Source organism: Coregonus lavaretus (genome assembly GCF_964263955.1).
Source record: "Coregonus lavaretus genome assembly, chromosome: 31".
Classification (NCBI taxonomy): domain Eukaryota; kingdom Metazoa; phylum Chordata; class Actinopteri; order Salmoniformes; family Salmonidae; genus Coregonus; species Coregonus lavaretus.
The window spans coordinates 36,466,240-36,485,435 of NC_140018.1; the positions used below are offsets into that span (position 1 = coordinate 36,466,240).

Genomic DNA, 19,196 nt, shown 5'->3' on the forward strand with positions numbered 1-19,196 from the left:
ATTAAAGTGACTAGTGTTCCATTTTTAAGTGGCCAATGATTTCAAGTCTATGTATATAGGGCAGTAGCTCAAGGCCTTGAAGTCATGCCTAGAGTACCTGACCTCTTACTGTGAGACTCACCTGCAGTCAAATCAGATAGCCCCAGCCCTGCAGACCTGAACACACACAGGCTGATCGACCCTGTGGAGAACCTGGAAGACAGGATGTGTAAGGAGCACGACAAACTCCTGGAGTTGTTCTGTAGGACTGACCAGACATGTGTTTGTGTCTTATGCAAGAAAAACAGACCACAAGACTCACTACACTGTGTTTCTAGAGGAAGAGTATGCAAAGAAAAAGGCTCAGCTTGGGCAGACAGAGGCAGAAGTGCAGCAGATGATCCAGGAGCGACTTCAGAAGGTTAAGGAGATCAAACACTCAGTAGAACTTAGCAAGTACAATGCAGAGAGAGAGATAGCGGACAGCATTTAGGTCTTCAATGCTCTGGTTGAGCTCATTAAGGTGATTGAGGAGCAGGAAATCACTGAGCTACAGAAGAGATGCACTAAGCTAAAGCAGCTGTCACATGCTGAGGACCGCATCCAACTCCTCCAGAGCTCCACATCCTTCTGCAGCCTTCCTCCCAACAAGGACTAGTCTGAGATCAGTGATCACAGCAGTCTGGGCATAGGGACTGTAAGGACAGCTGTGGCTAAACTGGAGCAGACATGCATGAGTGAAGTGAAGATGTTCTTAGATGCTGAACTGAAATGGATTCAGCAGTGGTCAATGGATGTGACTTTAGACCCTGATACAGCACATCCCCATCTCTTTCTGTCTAAGGACAGGAAAGAAGTGAGAAATGGAGTGTGTCAGTGTCCTGGGAAAGGAGGGCTTCTCCTTTGGGTGATTTTACTATGAGGTGCAGGTCAAGGTGAAGACTAATTGGGATTTTGGAGTGGCCAAAGAGTCCAACAGGAAGGGTGCAATTTGCCTGCGACCTGAGTATGGATTCTGGACTATGTGGCTGAGGAACGGGAATGAAGCTCTTGATGAGCCCTCAGTCCCCCTCCTCCTGAGAGAGAAGCCCCAGAAGGTGGGAGTGTTTGTGAATTTTGAGGAGGGTCATGTCTCCTTTTATGACGTGGAGGCCAGGTCTCATACAGTATATACTATTTCACTGGCTGCACCTTCACTGAGAAACGCTACCCAAACTTCAGCCCTTTCCTTAATGATGGTGGTAAAAATTCTGACGCTCTAATCATCGCTCCTGTCAATCACACAGACTCAGGTTTAGTTTGCTTTATTCAAAAAGTGCTTTATTCAATTACATAATTATCAAGCAAAACAATATGCACTACATTACCAAAAGTATGTGGACACCTGCTCGTCGAACATCTCATTCCAAAATCATGGGCATTAATATGGTGTTGGTCCCCCCTTTGCTGCTATAACAGCCTCCACTCATCTGGAAAGGCTTTCCACTAGATGTTGGAACATTGCTGCAGGGACTTTCATTCAACCACAAGAGCATTAGTGAGGTCGGGCACTGATGTTGGGCGATTAGGCCTGGCTCGCAGTCGGCGTTGCAATTCTTCCCAAAGGTGTTGGATGGGGTTGAAGTCAGGGCTCTCTGCAGGCCAGTCAAGTTCTTCCACACCGATCTCGACAAACCATTTCTGTATGGACCTCGCTTTGTGCTCGTGGGCATTGTCATGCGGAAACAGGAAAGGGCCTTCTTCAAACTGTTGCCACAAAGTAGGAAGCACAGAATTGTCTGGAATGTCATTGTATGCTGTAGCGTTAAGATTTCCCTTCACTGGAACTAAGGGGCCTAACCCAAACCATGAAAAACAGCCCCAGACCATTATTGCACCTCCACCAAACTTTACAGTTGACACTATGTATTGGGGCAGGCAGCGTTCTCCTGGCATCCGCCAAACCCAAATTTTTCCGTCGGACTGACAGATGGTGAAGCGTGATTCATCACTCCAGAGAATGCATTTCCACTGCTCCAGAGTCCAATGGTGGCGAGCTTTACACCACTCCAGCTAACGCTTGGCATTGCGCATGGTGATCTTACGCTTGTGTGCGGCTGCTCGGCCATGGAAACCCATTTCATGAAACTCTGCCTAGAAGGTCAGCATCCCGGAATCCCTCTTCACTGTTGACGTTGAGACTGGTGTTTTGCGGGTACTATTTAATGAAGTTACCAGTTGAGGACCTGTGAGGCGTCAGTTTCTCAAACTAGTAACTCTAATGTATTTGTCCTCTTGTTCAGTTGTGCGCCGGGGCCTCCCACTCCTCTATCTATTCTGGTTAGAGACAGTTTGCGCTGTTCTGTGAAGGGAGTAGTACACAGCGTTGTACGAGATCTTCAGTTTCTTGGCAATTTCTCGCATGGAATAGCCTTCATTTCTCAGAACAAGAGTAGACTGACGAGTTTCAGAAGAAAGTTATTTGTTTCTGGCCATTTTGAGCCTGTAATCGAACCCACAATTGCTGATGCTCCAGATACTCAACTAGTCTCAAGAAGGCCAGTTTTCAGCTGTGCTAACATCATTGCAAAAGGGTTTTATAATGATCAATTAGCCTTTTAAAATGTTAAACTTGGATTAGATTCCCAGTGGGTCAGAAATTTACATACACTCAATTGTTTAACTTGGGTCAAACGTTTCGGGTAGCCTTCCCACAAGCTTCCCACAATTAGTTGGGTGAATTTTAGCCCATTCCTCCTGACAGAGCTGGTGTAACTGAGTCAAGTTAGTAGGCCTCCTTGCTCGCACACACTTTTTCAGCTCTGTCCACAAATGTTCTATAGGATTGAGGTCAAGGCTTTGTGATGACCACTCCAATACATTTACAATTACATTTACATCATTTAGCAGACGCTCTTATCCAGAGCGACTTACAATACCTTGACTTTGTTGTCCTTAAGCCATTTTGCCACAACTTTGGAAGTATGCTTGGGGTCATTGTCCATTTGGAAGACCCATTTGCGACCAACCTTAACTTCCTGACTGATGTCTTGAGATGTTGCTTCAATATATCCACATAATTTTCCTTCCTCATGATGTCATCTATTTTGTGAAGTGCACCAGTCCCTCCTGCAGCAAAGCACCCCCACAGCATGATGCTGCCACCCCCGGCTTGCAAGTGCCCCCTTTTTCCTCCTCATCATGGCCAAACAGTTCTATTTTTGTTTCATCAGACCAGAGGAATTTTTTCCAAAAAGTAAGATCTTTGTCCCCATGTGCAGTTGTAAACCGTAGTCTGGCTTTTTTATGGCGGTTTTGAAGCAGTGGCTTCTTCTTTGCTGAGCGGCCTTTCAGGTTATGTCGATATAGGACTAATTTTACTGTGGATATAGCTACTTTTGTACCTGTTTCCTCCAGCATCTTCACAAGGTCCTTTGCTGTTGTTCTTGGATTGATTTGCACTTTTCGCACCAAAGTACGCTCATCTCTAGGAGACAGAACGCATCTCCTTCCTGAGCGGTATGACGGCTGCTTGGTCCCATGGTGTTTATACCTGCGTACTATTGTTTGTACAGATGAACGTGGTACCTTCAGGCATTTTGAAATTGCTCCCATGGATGAACCAGACTTGTGGAGGTCTACCATTTTTTTTATGAGGTCTTGGCTGATTTCTTTTGATTTTCCCATGATGTCAAGCAAAGAGGCACTGAGTTTGAAGGTAGGCCTTGAAATATATCCACAGGTACACCTCCAATTGACTCAAATGATGTAAATTAGCCTATCAGAAGCTTCTAAAGCCATGACATAATTTTCTGGAATTTTCCAAGCTGTTTAAAGGCACAGTCAACTTAGTGTATATAAACTTCTGAACCACTGGAATTGTGATACAGTGAATTATAAGTGAAATAATCTGTCTGTAAACAATTGTTGGAAAAAATCCTTGTGTCATGCACAAAGTATATGTCCAAACCGACTTGCCAAAACTATAGTTTGTTAACAAGAAATTTGTGGAGTGGTTGAAAAACGAGTTTTAATGACTCCAACCTAAGCGTATGTAAACTTCTGATTTCAACTGTGTGTATATATATATATATATATATATATATATATATATATATATATATATATACAGTAAAAGTCAGAAATGTTGGAAAAACCTACTAATTCAAGGGATTTTCTTTATTTTTTCGACATTGTAGAATAATAGAGAAGACATCAAAACTATGAAATAACACATATGGAATCATGTTGTAACCAACACAGTGTTAAACAAATCAAAATGTATATTATATTTGAGATTCGTCAAATAGCCACCCTTTGCCTAGATGACAGCTTTGCACAGTCTTGGCTTTCTCTCAAACAGCTTCACCTGGAATGCTTTTCCAACACACTTGAAGGAGTTCCCACATATGCATAACACTTTTTGGCTGCACCGGTCTAAGTCCATTGCTTGTGTTTCTTGGCCCAAGCAGGTCTCTTCTTATTATTGGTGTCCGTTAGTAGTTGCAGAAATTCGACCAAGAAGGCCTGATTCACACAGTCCCTCTGAACAGTTGATGTTGAGATGTGTCTGTGACTTGAACTCTGTGAAGCATTTATTTGGGCTGCAATTTCTGAGGCTGGTAACTCTAATGAACTTATCCTCTGCAGCAGAGGTAACTCTGGGTCTTCCATTCCTGTGGTGGTCCTCATGAGAGCCAGTTTCATCATAGCGCTTGATGGTTTTTGCGACTGCACTTGACGAAGCTTTCAAAGTTCTTGACATTTTCTGTATTTATATGTCTTAAAGTAATGATGGACTGTCGTTTCTGTCTTCACTATTATTCTACAATGTAAAAATTAAGAAAAACCCTTGAATGATTAGGTGTGTCCAAACTTTTGATTGGTAGTGTATATACAGTGGCTTGCGAAGGTATTCACCCCCCTTGGCATTTTTCATATTTTGTTGCCTTTCAACCTGGAATTAAAATTGTTTTTTGGGGGGTTTGTATCATTTGATTTACACAACATGCCTACCACTTTGAAGATGCAAAATATTATTTATTGTGAAACAAACAAGAAATATGACAAAAACACAGCTTGAGCGTGCATTACTATTCACCTCCCCAAAATCAGTACTTTGTAGCGCCACCTTTTGCAGAATTACAGCTGCAAGACTCTTGGGGGTATGTCTCTATAAGCTTGGCACATCTAGACACTGGGAATTTTGCCCATTCTTCAAAGCAAAACTGCTCCAGCTCCTTCAAGTTGGATGGGTTCCACTGGTGTGCAGCAATCTTTAAGTCATACCACAGATTCTCAATTGGATTGAGGTCTGGGCTTTGACTCGGCCATTCCAAGACATTTAAATGTTTCCCCTTAAACCACAGTGTTGCTTTAGCAGTAAGCTTAGGGTCATTGTCCTGCTGGAAGGTGATCCTCCGTCCCAGTCTCAAATCTCTGGAAGACTGAAACAGGTTTCCCTCAAGATTTTCCCTGTATTTAGCGCCATCCATCATTCCTTCAATTCTGACCAGTTTCCCAGTCCCTGCCGATGAAAACCATCCCCACAGCATGATGCTGACACCACCATGCTTCACTGTGAGGACGGTGTTCTCGGGGTTTTGAGAGGTGTTGGGTTTGCGCTAGACATAGCGTTTTCCTTGATGGCCAAAGAGCTCAATTTTAGTCTCCTTCTAGGTTATCTTTGGTCTCTTTGTTGCCTCTCTGATTAATACCCTCCTTGCCTGGTCTGTGAGTTTTGGTGGGTGGCCCTCTCTTGGCAGGTTTGTTGTGGTGCCATATTCTTTCCATTTTTTAATAATGGATTTAAAGGTGCTCCGTGGGATGTTCAAAATTTCTGATATTTTTTTATAACCCAACCCTGATCTGTACTTCTCCACAACTTTGATCCTGACCTGTTTGGAGAGCTCCTTGGTCTTCATGGTGCCGCTTGTTTGGTGGTACCCCTTGCTTAGTGGTGTTGCAGATTCTGGGGCCTTTCAGAACAGGTGTTATATATACTGAGATCATGTGACAGATCATGTGACACTTAGATTACACACAGGTGGACTTTATTTAACTAATTATGTGACTTCTGAAGGTAATTGGTTGCACCATATCTTATTTAGGGGCTTCATTGCAAAGGGGTGAATACATATGCACCCACCACTTTTCCGTTATTTATTATTTTTGAATTTTTTGAAACAAGTTCTTTTTTTCATTTCACTTCACCAATTTGAACTATTTTGTTTATGTCTATTACATGAAATTAAAATTAAAAATCCATTTAAATCACACGTTGTAATGCAACAAAATAGGAAAAACTCCAAGGGGGATGAATACTTTTTTGCAAGGCACTGTACACCAATCTCTTTAATAAATTATTTAAACAATAATAGCTAATTTACCAACATTTCTGAAAATGTGTATACATAGCATTGCAACTTGTAAAATAAGCTAATTTAAAATGGTCTTGTTCTGTTGTCACTCATTTCGGTAGGAGTATTTTGGATATTTCAACACTGTATACAATTCCTTGACAGTTACATTCCCCCCTGTTTTCTTGTTTCTTGAATAATTACATAATACTTCACTCCAGTTTTTGGTGATACAGATTATGGGTTCTATAGGCAATTGGTTTCATTCCTGGGAATTAGATAAAATTACGAATCGCCCCTGTCTGTTACTACAGAAGTGGTCTGTTTTTCAGAGCTGTCGTTCCCTTTTCCCGCTGGGTTACAAGATGCTGTGGCACAGGTACCTATGACTGGTGGGTATAATTACCTTCATGATAATGGTTTTCTCCTGGGTCTATTTTTAATGCGTGCGGCCCAACACTGGGTGACAGCCAGTTAACAGGAGTGAGGCTAGTTGTGACAGAAGTACCCCCAAGGGGCACTGCCAATCGGTGTATGCCCCCAAACCCAGAGTAGACCGAGCTTCAGGCAATCCTTGGCACATAAACACAGTTGTGTCAACCCAAAGTTCCACAGTGATCACGGGTGTCAAAAGTGTTGCGTCTCCCACATGTGGGTGCAATGAAAAGTGTCCCTTCTCCATATTCAGACACATGGTGGTTGAGAGTGGTGGAAAGGAAAAAATAACTAATCTTTCCCAGAACACAAGGTGGCGTTCTGCCCCTTCAGCTGGCACTTGACGGGAGGCTCGCTGTCTGCTCCAACCAATTGTGTGCATGCACAATGTTGCTCTGGATCATGCGAACAGGTACAGGCTACAATTTTTTGTGCGTCCCCCGTGCTTCTAAGGCATCATCAAGTCAACTGTTCCCGAGGCCTCAGTGCCCGTTTTGAGGGAGGGAATATCCTCCCGTCTCCAGATGTGGACAATCCAAGTGGTTTCTATGTCAGATCCAGGACGGCTGGTACAGCCGGTATTTCCTGGTTCCGGAAAGGGGTCGGTACTTTACGCCCGTTCCAAGACTTATTTGTCCTCAGCAAGCATCTCAGAGTTTGCCTCCAAAATGCTCACAAACCAGCGGCTGTCCTGGCGATTGGTTCACCACCATTGACCTAAAGGATGCATACTTTCATGTGCCCATGTGCCCCAGTCACAGAACATTTTGGAGGTTCGATTACGAGGCAATAGCCTACGAGTGTTTGGTCCTCCCGTTCGGCTTGTCCCTCTCGCCTTGCATCTTTTCAAAGGTGATGGAGGCAGGGTCTGAGGGTGTTGGCCTATCTGGACGATTGGCTAATAGCAGCAGAGTCAAGAGAACAAGCAGTGTTACACACATCCAGGCTGGTGTCCCATTTTCAGTCCCCCCAAAAAATAAAGAGCAGTGCATTCCATTCCTGGGTCTCGAGTTAGACTCATGTGCAAATTGTGCTTTTCTATCCCCGGAGAGGGGGTCCGGGTTGCAGCTCTGCTTGGCCCAATTTCCGATGTGCGCGCAGTACATTTTCGCCAGCTCCTGCGCCTACTGGGGATGATGGCTTCTAAGATAGTGGTCATTCCCCTGGGACTGCTATTGATGTGGCTGTTCCAGTGCTGGGTGCTAGCCACGCGCTTGGATGCATCTCGCCACCTAAATCAGTCCCCAACATGCCTTCGGGGGCCCACGCCGGAGATTTGGTTCCTATGGGCTTGGCCCCTGAGAGGGCCAATCTGATGGCCAGAGGTTAACCTCCAAATGTTATTTCTACCATTCAGTCCGCTTGGGCGTCTTCCCCAAGAGGGCTGTATGCATATAAGTGGCAAGCGTTTAAGCTCTGGTGCCAAGATAAAGGGCAGGTTTCTTTTCAGTGCTCTTTGAGGGACATCCTTATGTTCCTACAGGAGCTTTTTGAGCAGGGACGGGCTATCTCAGCATGTCATGTGGGAATTGATGGAGTCACATGGGGGCCCACACCCTGGTTGTGCGGTTCCTATAAGGTGTATGTCGTGTCAGGCCGGTCTGTAAACCTATCACGCCTACATGGGCCTTGACGCTGGTTTTGGAGGCACTGTGTGTGGTTCCCTTTGAGCCTCTGGATCTGAAGATCCTCTCCTACAAAACCTCCCTACTCATGGCTTTGGCCTTGGCTAAAGGTGTTGGGTACCTCCACACGTTATCCATACACCCTTCCTGTACTCAGTTCGCCCTGGGCGACTCTAAGGTGGCGTTGTGTCCAAATGTGGCCTTCGCCCCGAAAGTCATGGCTATGTTCTACATTAGCTATTTCTCTTTTCGCCTCCTCCTTTTGCTTCTGAATAGCAACAGAGATTACATGCCCTGTGTCTGGTGTGAGCTTTAAGCATGTACATTGAACGGATCCGGAATATCCAGTTATGTGACCAGCTTTTTGTCTGTTTTGCAAATCCAGCTCAAGGAAGGCCGCTCTCTAATAAACATCTCTCCCACTGGCATATAGCAGCAAGGGGCAAGGGTTACCTGGCGGTATACAGAGTCTCCAAAAAGGGTCGTGCAGCCTCTTGGGCGTTGTTTAAAGGGTTGACTGTTGGAGATATTTGTGCTGCGGCGAGTTGGGCATCACCACACACTTTTGTGAGGTTTTCTCGCTTGGATGTCGCTGCTCACAGTGTAGCCCACAGTATGCTTACGGCCACAGAAAGTCACTAGGCAGCATGCCGTGTGCGCAATACCCAGACTGCCGCATCTGGCGGGGTCAGGTGTGGGCGGTCTGCTATGGGCCGTTTCATTTAGTATCTGTTGGGGTCGGCTTGTTGTACCAAATATGACTGACTGAAAGGGAACGTAATGTTATGACTATACCTACTGGTCCCTGAAGGAGGAAACGAGGTATATCACCTGTTTGGCCTCCGAGCCGCACGTTCCTGGGCTCTGTGAAGAGCTGTATTAAATTGAAGGAATGAATCCGAGCCTCACACCTATTACCAGTGGAAGACGTGGCTTCCAGCGAGGCACGGATTTCTTTTTGGCCTTGTCAGGTTTGATTGGAGATCCTTCCACCGAAGTCGCGAGGGTGCAAGGAATTTCTTCATGGTTTGTCATTTGGTCTCTGTCTAGATATGGTCAGTGGATGTGACTCTAGACTAGGGATCATCAACTAGTTTTTATTAACCAATTTTTTCTTGAGCGGATGGTCAGGGGGCTGGAACATAATTACAAATAATTTGTTGACTGTAAATTGACCACGAGAAGCCCAAACATAAATAATATTTGACTAAAACATAATCATTCAAAACCTTGCAAACATTTGTATACGATAATATACACTGAGCGTATAAAACATTTTTTGTGTATTTGATTTTTCATCTAAAATTGTAAATTGTCTTGTTCTGTTGTCACTCATTAAGAAGTTACAACACTGTGTACAATTCTTTGACTGTTTGCATAATGTACTTTATTTTGTTTCTTGAATAATGACATAATACTTTACTCTATTTCCTTGTATCTTATCAGCATTATTTCTGGTTGGTTCATATTGTTTGAATATAATGACATCAGTCATTGTCTTGGGATCATTTCATCTTATATTTCTGACTACAGAACTCGCTGTTTACACATACAGTTGAAGTCGGAAGTTTACATACACCTTAGCCAAATACATTTAAACTCAGTTTTTCACAATTCCTGACATTTAATCCTAGTAAAGATTCCCTGTCTTAGGTCAGTTAGGATCACCACTTTATTTTAAGAATGTGAAATATCAGAATAGTAGTAGCGAGAATTATTTATTTCAGCTTTCAATTCTTTCATCACATTCCCAGTGGGTCAGAAGTTTACATACACTCAATTAGTATTTGGTAGCATTGCCTTTAAATTGTTTAACTTGGGTCAAACGTTTCGGGTAGCCTTCCACAAGCTTCCCACAATAAGTTGGGAGAATTTTGGCCCATTCCTCCTGACAGAGCTGGTGTAACTGAGTCAGGTTTTGTCAACGTCTGGGTGAAGTGGTGAAACGGAATCAGGCGCAGCACACAGAACTGAAAAATGTATGGATTTACTAAACAAAAGTAAACCATAACAAACCCTTCACGCAGGGAAGAGCAGAACAACAGCTCACCAAACGACGTAAGACAACGGACAATCACGCACAAACTCAGGAGGGAAAACAGAGGTAATTTTAGGGACACAAATAAGCATAATGGGTAACAGGTGTGATTAATAAAGACAAGACTAGTGTAACACAGAAACATCGATCGGTGGCAGCTAGTACTCCGGTGACGACGAACGCAGAAGCCTGCCCGAGCAAGGAGGAGGGGCAGCCTCGGCTGTTTTCGTGACAGGTTTGTAGGCCTCCTTCCTCGCACATGCTTTTTCAGTTCTGCCCACAAATGTTCTATAGGATTGAGGTCAGGGCTTTGTAATGGCCACTCCAATACCTTGACTTTGTTGTCCTTAAGCCATTTTGCCACAACTTTGGAAGTATGCTTGGGGTCATTGTCCATTTGGAAGACCCATTTGCAACCAAGCTTTAACTTCCTGACTGATGTCTTGAGATGTTGCTTCAATATATCCACATAATTTTCCTTCCTCATGATGCCATCTATTTTGGGAAGTGCACCAGACCCTCCTGCAGCAAAGCACCCCCACAGCATGATGCTGCCACCCCCGTGCTTCATGGTTGGGATGGTGTTCTTCGGCTTGCTTTTTCCTCCAAACATAACGATGGTCATTATGGCCAAACAGTTCTATTTTTGTTTAATCAGACAAGAGGACATTTCTCCAAAAAGTACGATCTTTGTCCCCATGTGCAGTTGCAAACCGGTCTGGCTTTTTAATGGCGGTTTTGGAGCAGTGGCTTCTTCCTTGCTGAGCGGCCTTTCAGGTTATGTCGATATAGGACTCGTTTTACTGTGGATATAGATAGTTTTGTACCTGTTTCCTCCAGCATCTTCACAAGGTCCTTTGCTATTGTTCTGGGATTGATTTGCACTTTTTGCACCAAAGTACATTCATCTCTAGGAGACAGAACACGTCTCCTTCCTGAGCGGTATGATGGCTGCTTGGTCCCAAGGTGTTTATACTTGCATACTATTGTTTGTACAGATGAACGTGGTACCTTCAGGCGTTTGGAAATTGCTCCCAAGGATGAACCAGACTTGTGGAGGTCTACAATTTTTTTTCTGAGGTCTTGGCTGATTTCTTTTGATTTTCCCATGATGTCAAGCAAAGAGGCACAGAGTTTGAAGGTAGGCCTTGAAATACATCCACAGGTACACCTTCAATTGACTCAAATGATGTCAATTAGCCTATCAGAATCTTCTAAAGCCATGACATCATTTTCTGGAATTTTCCAAGCTGTTTAAAGGCACAGTCAACTTAGTGTATGTAAACTTCTGACCCACTGGAATTGTGATACAGTGAATTATAAGTGAAATAATCTGTCTGTAAACAATTGTTGGGTAAATTACTTGGGTCATGCACAAAGTAGATGTCCTAACCGACTTGCCAAAACTATAGTTTGTTAACAAGAAATTTGTGGACTGGTTGAAAAACAAGTTTTAATGATTCCAACCTAAGTGTATGTAAACTTCCGACTTCAACTGTGCCTAGTGAAAGTCTACACACCCCTCGCACAGTCTTCAAATTTGCTGCCTTAAAGTTACATCTAAAAAGGGATTAAGTTAGATGTTTTCCCCAACAGATCTACACAACCTACTCCACATGTTGAAAAGTATAGAACATTTTCCAAAAAAAAAAAAAAAAAAAGCGAAAATGTCTTGATGTGCATGTCTTCACACCCCAGAGTTAACACTTGCTGGAAGCACCTTTGGCAGCCATTACAGCTGTGAATCATTTTGAAAAAGAGTTGGCCAACATTGCAAAACTCTTAAGCAACATACAGTACCAGTCAAAAATTTGGACACACCTATTCATTCAAGGGTTTTTCTTTAATTTTACAATTTTCTACCTTGTAGAATAATAGTGAAGACATCAAAACTATGAAATAACACATATGGAATCATGTAGTAACCAAACACAGGCTTCTTTCTTTTAACTTTGTCATACAGGCCAGTGATATGGAGTGAATGCAATGTTGTTGATCGTCTGTAAAAAAAAAAAATTGTATGTATTATTATTTTTAATTTGGAAAATGTTCTATAATTGGTCTTTTACTTTGAAAATGTGGAGTAGGTTGTGTAGATTGGTAGGAAACATCCAATGTAATCCCTTTTTAGATTATATTTTAAAGCAGCAAAATGTGAAGACTGTGCAAGGTGTGTGTAGACTTTCACTAGCGACTGTATGTTAACACTGGTAAGGTGCTGGAGACTTCTGTGTGTGTGTGTGTGTGTGTGTGTGTGCTTGAGCACGTGCGTGTGTGCGTGTGTTCACATTTGTGAACTCATGTCTGTGTGTATGTATGAATATACAGTACCATTTTATCATATGAGGGGATCATATGTGTCCCCAACAGATTGGAACATGGGACCCTCCCAGTGGCCTGAACATGACAGAGAACCACAAGAGCAAGACGACCAACATCACTGACTCTCTGGATAACAAATCCCTCCGTGTCTCCACCATACTGGTAAACACACATTTGGCGTGTTCTCTGTCTTTCTGCTGCCCCACACATGCACACAGCAGGATCACTGAAGTCATGCCAACTGAGAGGGGATATTTAACCCATTCAGTAGGGTGTCCAATCAAAACGCATCTTTTAACCAATGGGTAAAATAATATGTTAAATGACAAATCCACCCAAAACCACTAACTCCTTTAATATAGAGTGTTAAATAACACTAATATGTGAGAACAATATTTTTTGTGAACAAATATTTCATTTTGTCGATATAAAATGTTGATGTAAAATCGCCTAAACAAACTGCACTATCAATTTAGGAGTCTGCAATCTCCTCAGAGTGGAGTCTGACATTCGCAACGGCAGATATACTTTTGAGGAGATGGGAAACTTTGCCCATGCTACGTTAAAGGGCCGCACAGTGCATTCTGGGCGATTCTGGGACAAGTAGCGCATGGGAGTCTACTGGGCGCTAGCTGAAAAATCCAACATTAGCACGAATTTCATCAACAAGAAGTACAACCTTACAAATATTTTCCAGAGATGTGAGATAATTAACTTGCTATCTGTAATATCGAATAGCTTTGGAATTGTGACATTACATACTTTCGAGGAAAATAGGCACGGTTCTCGACATATACACTGACTTTGAGAAGGGATTGCGTGATGATTAGTTTAGCAACCGCGTGACACAGCATGACAACGTGAACGCGATTGGTTGACAGTTTGCTGGGTGGGTTGTTATACGTTCCTTCATTCATTGGGTTCCTATCTCCTTTATATAATATCTCTGGCAACGGCACCATGCATTGCACCCTGGACTAAAGAGTTAGACAAATAGGAAAAATTAGCTAAACCCTCTGTTAAATTACACATTTATCGATGTAGGAATATCGCAAAAATATGATTAATAGCTAATTCGAGAGAAGACATCCTCCCGAGTTATGACATCGGCCAGTATTGAAATCTGACATGTATGATGGACATTTTCGTGATCTAAAGTCGTAGTCCTATTAACTTCCAGTGTAGTGAGAGGGACTTTATCACAGTGCTACGTCATACGGGCCGGATTTCTGCCATTTTGAACGCCAATAACTCAGATACATGTGAAAACATGAAATGACCCAGGGAATCGATAGAACATCACTCAGAGATGCACAAAAACAATATAACATTCAAAATGGGTGAACCTTTCCTTTAATTGTGTAGATACTCCTCTAAGAAAACCAATGGTCCAAACCTCATGCCTCTATCATAATCTGTTCAAAAGTTTTTACCCTTGTAGAATGGCCAAAATGAGGGTGACTAAATCAATGTAGGCCAGAGAAAAAAAAGTAGTCAAAAATCTGGAAAATAGCATTGCGTCTGCTAGGCTGGATGCTGTGCGAGAATTAAGGCTAACTGACAAGCTCACCATTGAACTCGTCATCTTTCTTCTCGAATCCAGAGGACATAAAACAATATTGAAGTAAGATAGATATCGATTTTGAGACATATTTTAGTATATGCTTTTCTTAATGCAAAATTCCTGTTCTTTTTAGAAGACGTCTCACAAAAACAAGCGTATCTCTGTGTAATGTCAAATAAGCACAGAGCATACTGCAAGCTTTTTATTTTCAAAGCCTTTTACATTTAACTCAGCTCGTGTCATGCTAATTTAGCTTTTTGCGACCCACGGAAACAACTTTGCAGACAACCACCACAACATGTAAAATGTTAAAGTCGTTGCGAGAAAGCGGCACCACTCTGTCAACAGAGCTCGGTGCTTATTATCGGATGTATTAGGTTACGAAATCCGACTTTTTTGGATATAATGTTAATCCTATGTTAGAGAAAGACCCCACTGAACAATTCAGAACATGAATAATATTATTTGTCTTGGTAAAATGTATTTCATAACATAAAGAAGTGAAATTTCATCCCCAAAGCGAGTTTTGACCCACTCTGGCAGAGTGGGTGGACACTACATTCAGTACTATCAATTTTAGGATTTAGTATTTTATTAGGATCCCAAATTACCTACTGCCAAGGCTCTTCCTGGGGTCCAAACAGGAAACCAAACACAACAAATAGAATACATAAAATACATAATATACTGTACATAACACTAAATAATACAATACATAATACAATGCAAAATATATAAAAATGTCTGTGTGTCTCTTTACAGTCCCCGTTATGCCGTAAGGTGTTTTTTTATCTGTTTTTTTAATCTGGTTTTATTGCTAGCTTGAATTACCTGGGGTGGCAGAGATTTCAAGGATAGGACTTCATAGTCTAGCATACTCTTGAACATACATAGACATTTTAGATTTTAGTCATTAACAGACCCTTTTATCCAGAAGTTACAGGAGCAATTAGGGTTAAGTGCCTTGCTCAGGGGCACATTGACACATTTTTCACCGAATCAGCTCGAGGATTCGAACCAACAACCTTTCGGTTACTGGCCCAATGCTTTTAAAGTGGAACTGACAGCGTTTTAACTATTTTGAAGATATGAAACAAACAGACAATAATAATCTAAAATTCCCAGTTTATGCTACAAAACCAACTTCATAAGAGGTTTTAAAAATAGGTTCTATTTGACAAAAAAATCGATGACGTAGAGTAAGGCATTGCTGCCAGAATAGATGGACGCAGTTCAATGGATAATTAATATAATTCACCAATACATTTCTTGGTAGTCCAACAAAAATTGCTATCAGGTTGTAAATCACAGCTAGCCTGGTACATTGTTTGCTGCCTCCAGCCATTCGGGATGCACTGTTTCAGCTTCAAGGACTCAATATTTTGGACAAAAACTTTTTACCACCATATCGCTTTTCAGTGGCTACAACTAGAGATGCTTGTGTCATTTGGTTAGCTAGCAAGAAATGTGAATCACTTTGCTAGTTAGCTGTGCTGAACTTCAACGACTGTTATCCACAATTAGCATATCTCTTAGTTGTCAATCAAATGTATTTGGCATTGAACAAATGGGAGGGCAGGCAGGCAAGTTCCCATTCACTTGTCAAAACGTGGGTTGGGACAACCATGCATTGGCAGGAAAGTTGCAGAAGGGTGAGCAGGCTATTCTCCGTTATTTTTTGGTGCAATTTTAACGGCCAACTACAAGCTGAAAAAGTTTGAGGTTTTATCTACTGTTCCCTCGTCAGATTTTTGCTCATCTCGTTCTGGCTAACATTAGTTGTTTATCTTATTGTTGTTGATGTGCATCAGCAACTGAGGGAGCGATAGCCTACCTGTTCATAGTTGTTTGATCAATAGGACTGTAAAGTTAACAAATGTAAGAGAACTCCCGTGGTATTTACATATTTGCAGAAATTGATTCTGGTGTATTTTGTGGCTTTTTGTGAATGCTTTCTAATGATCTAAGTTGCACTATTGTTACTTCCTGTAAACACACAGTCCAGTTCAAAGTGAATGATGGCAGGCCCGTGTGGCAAATGGCCTATTTGCATATAGGCCTACTGTAGCTCTGATTGGCTATGGTGCACTGGTCTGTGTTCAGTCCAGTCCTGGACAAGACTGATATGTTTTTATTACGTTTTATTTACTGCAGTGTCTATAAATTCTCCACACGAACAACTGCTTTCCCACTCTCTATTGCTATAGAATCTTCACAAATGCCTTACTCTATGTCATTCCCAAACATTCTATGAAAGTATGAAAACGTGAAAATGACCATAACTAAGTGCTTGCTTATCAGACAATGTAAAAAACAAAGGTATCATATTCTTCCTGAGGGTGTACAGTGCATTCGGAAAGTATTCAGACCACTTGACTTTTTACACATTTTGTCACGTTACAGCCTTATTCTAAAATTGATTACATAGTTTTTTCCCCCCCCCTCATCAATCTACACACAATAACCCATCATGCAAAACAAAAAGAGGTATTTAGAAATGTTTGCAAATGTATTAAAAATAAAAAACTGAAATATCACATTTACATAAGTATTCAGACCCTTTCCTCAGTACTTTATCGAAGCACCTTTGGCAGCGATTACAGCCTCTTCTTGGGAATAACGCTACAAGCTTGGCATACCTGTATTTGGGGAGTTTCTCCCATTCTTCTCTGCAGATCCTCTCATGCTCTGTCAGGTTGGATGGGGAGCGTCACTGCACAGCTATTTTCAGGTCTCTCCAGAGATGTTTAATCGGGTTCAAGTCCGCGCTCTGGCTGGACCACTCAAGGACATTCAGAGACTAGTCCTGAAGCCACTCCTGCTTTTTCTTGGCTGAGTGCTTAGGGTCGTTGTCCTGTTGGGAGGTGAACCTTCGCCCCAGTCTGAGGTCCTGAGTGCTCTGGAGCAGGTTTTCTTTAAGGATCTCTCTACTTTGCTCCGTTCATCTTTCCCTCGATCTTGACTAGTCTCCCAGTGCCTGCCGCTGAAAAACATCCCCACAGCATGATGCTGCCACCACCATGCTTCGCCGTAGGGATGGTGACAGATTTCCTCCAGACATGACGCTTGGCATTCAGGCCAAAGAGTTCAATCTTGGTTTCATCAGACCAGAGAAATCTTGTTTCTCATGTTCTGAGAGTCCTTTAGGTGTCTTTTGGCAAACTCCAAGCGGGCTGTCATGTGCCTTTTACTGAGGAATGGCTTTCGTCTGGCCACTCTACCATAAATGCCTGATTGGTGGAGTGCTGCAGAGATGGTTGTCCTTCTGGAAGGTTCTCCCATCACCACAGAGGAACTCTGGAGCTCTGTCAGAGTGACCATTGGGTTCTTGGTCACCTCCCTGACCAAGACCCTTCTCCCCCGATAGCTAAGTTTGGCCGGGTGGCCAGCTCTAGGAAGTGTCTTGGTGGTTCCAAACTTCTTCCATTTAAAAATGAAGATTCGACTGTGTTCTTGGGGACCTTCAATGCTGCAGAATTGGTACCCTTCCCGAGATCTGTGCTTCGACACAATCCTGTCTCGGAGCTCTACAGACAATTCCTTCGACATCATGGCTTGGTTTCTTGCTCTGACATGCACTGTCAACTGTGGGACCTTATATAGACAGGTGTGTGCCTTTCCAAATCATGTCCAATCAATTGAATTTACCACAGGTGGACTCCAATTAAGTTGTAGAAAGAGTTCAAGGATGATCAATGGAAACAGGATGCACCTGAGCTCAGTTTCAAGTCTCATAGCAAAGGGTCTGAATACTTATGTAAATAAGGTATCTTTTTTATAATAGTTTTTTCATAGAAAAACAACAATGTTTTTGCTTTGTCAGTATGGGGTATTGTGTGTAGATTGATGAGAACGTTTTCTTTATGTAATCAATTTCAGAATAAGGCTGTAACGTAACAAAATGTGGAAAAGGGGAAGGGGTCTGAATACTTTCCGAATGCGCTGTATATGAACAGATGTCAGTTCCACTTTAACCGCTAGGTTACCCCATAGCTGGAGTATGATGTATGTTTCTCTCTGCTCTCTTTTATAATCATTCTCTTTCTTGTCCTTTTTTTGCCACTCTTTGTTGCCGTCCTGGTCTGCTTTATCATCTCTGTCTTTTCTCATCCCTATCTCTACCTCTCTCTCGCATCCTACCGCCTCCCTTTGTCTTTACCCCCTTAATTTGCCTCTCCCTCCTTTCTTCTTCTCCCTCCATCACCCCTTGGTCTTTTCTCATCCCTCTCTCTACTCTTACCCCCTCCATTTGCCTCTTCCTCCTTTCTACCTGTCCCTCTCTACCTCTCTCCCCCTTTACCTCCCTCTCCCTCCTTTCTTCATCCTCCCTCCTTCCCTCTACCTCTCCCCATCCCTCCCACCCCCATCTTTCCTTAACAGGTGGAGCCCTATGTGATGTTCAAGAAGTCCGACAAGCCGCTGTACGGAAACGACCGCTTCGAGGGCTATTGCATCGACCTGCTCCGCGAGCTCTCTGGGATCCTGGGCTTCCGCTATGAGGTGAGTGGCTTTCCATATGGCTCAGTTGGTAGAGCATGGGGCTTGCAATGCCAGGGTTGTGGGTTTGATCTCCATGGGGGGCCAGTATGAAAATGAATGCACGTACTACGACAAGTGTCTGCTGAATGGCATATATTATTATTATTCCTGTTGTAGTTGTTACTTTTATAATTAATATCACTGTTATTATTATTATTAGGTGCGCCTGGTGGAGGACGGCAAGTATGGGGCTCTGGAGGAGAGCACGGGCCAGTGGAATGGCATGGTCAGGGAGCTCATGGACCACGTGAGTAGTGGAGTGGAAGAGTGGACTGTTGTCATGGTTACCGTGGTGGTTATTGGTGGGTTGCCGTGGTGATGAGCATACGGTTTGGCGGACAATGGATACAATGGAG

General features: G+C 42.8%; 1 protein-coding gene across 2 annotated transcripts in view; it reads left to right on the plus strand.

The window, feature by feature from the left end:
- LOC311106845 (glutamate receptor ionotropic, kainate 2-like) overlaps nt 1-19,196 on the plus strand; it is a gene marked incomplete at both ends in the record, with an annotated part of 181,172 nt that overhangs the window by 118,310 nt on the left and 43,666 nt on the right. For both annotated transcript variants that reach the window (XM_084149215.1, XM_084149216.1), the window contains 3 exons: nt 12,786-12,899; nt 18,682-18,801; nt 19,001-19,087. In XM_084149215.1, coding sequence (XP_084005341.1) covers nt 12,786-12,899; nt 18,682-18,801; nt 19,001-19,087 — 321 coding nt within the window. The remainder of the gene's footprint in view (nt 1-12,785; nt 12,900-18,681; nt 18,802-19,000; nt 19,088-19,196) is intronic.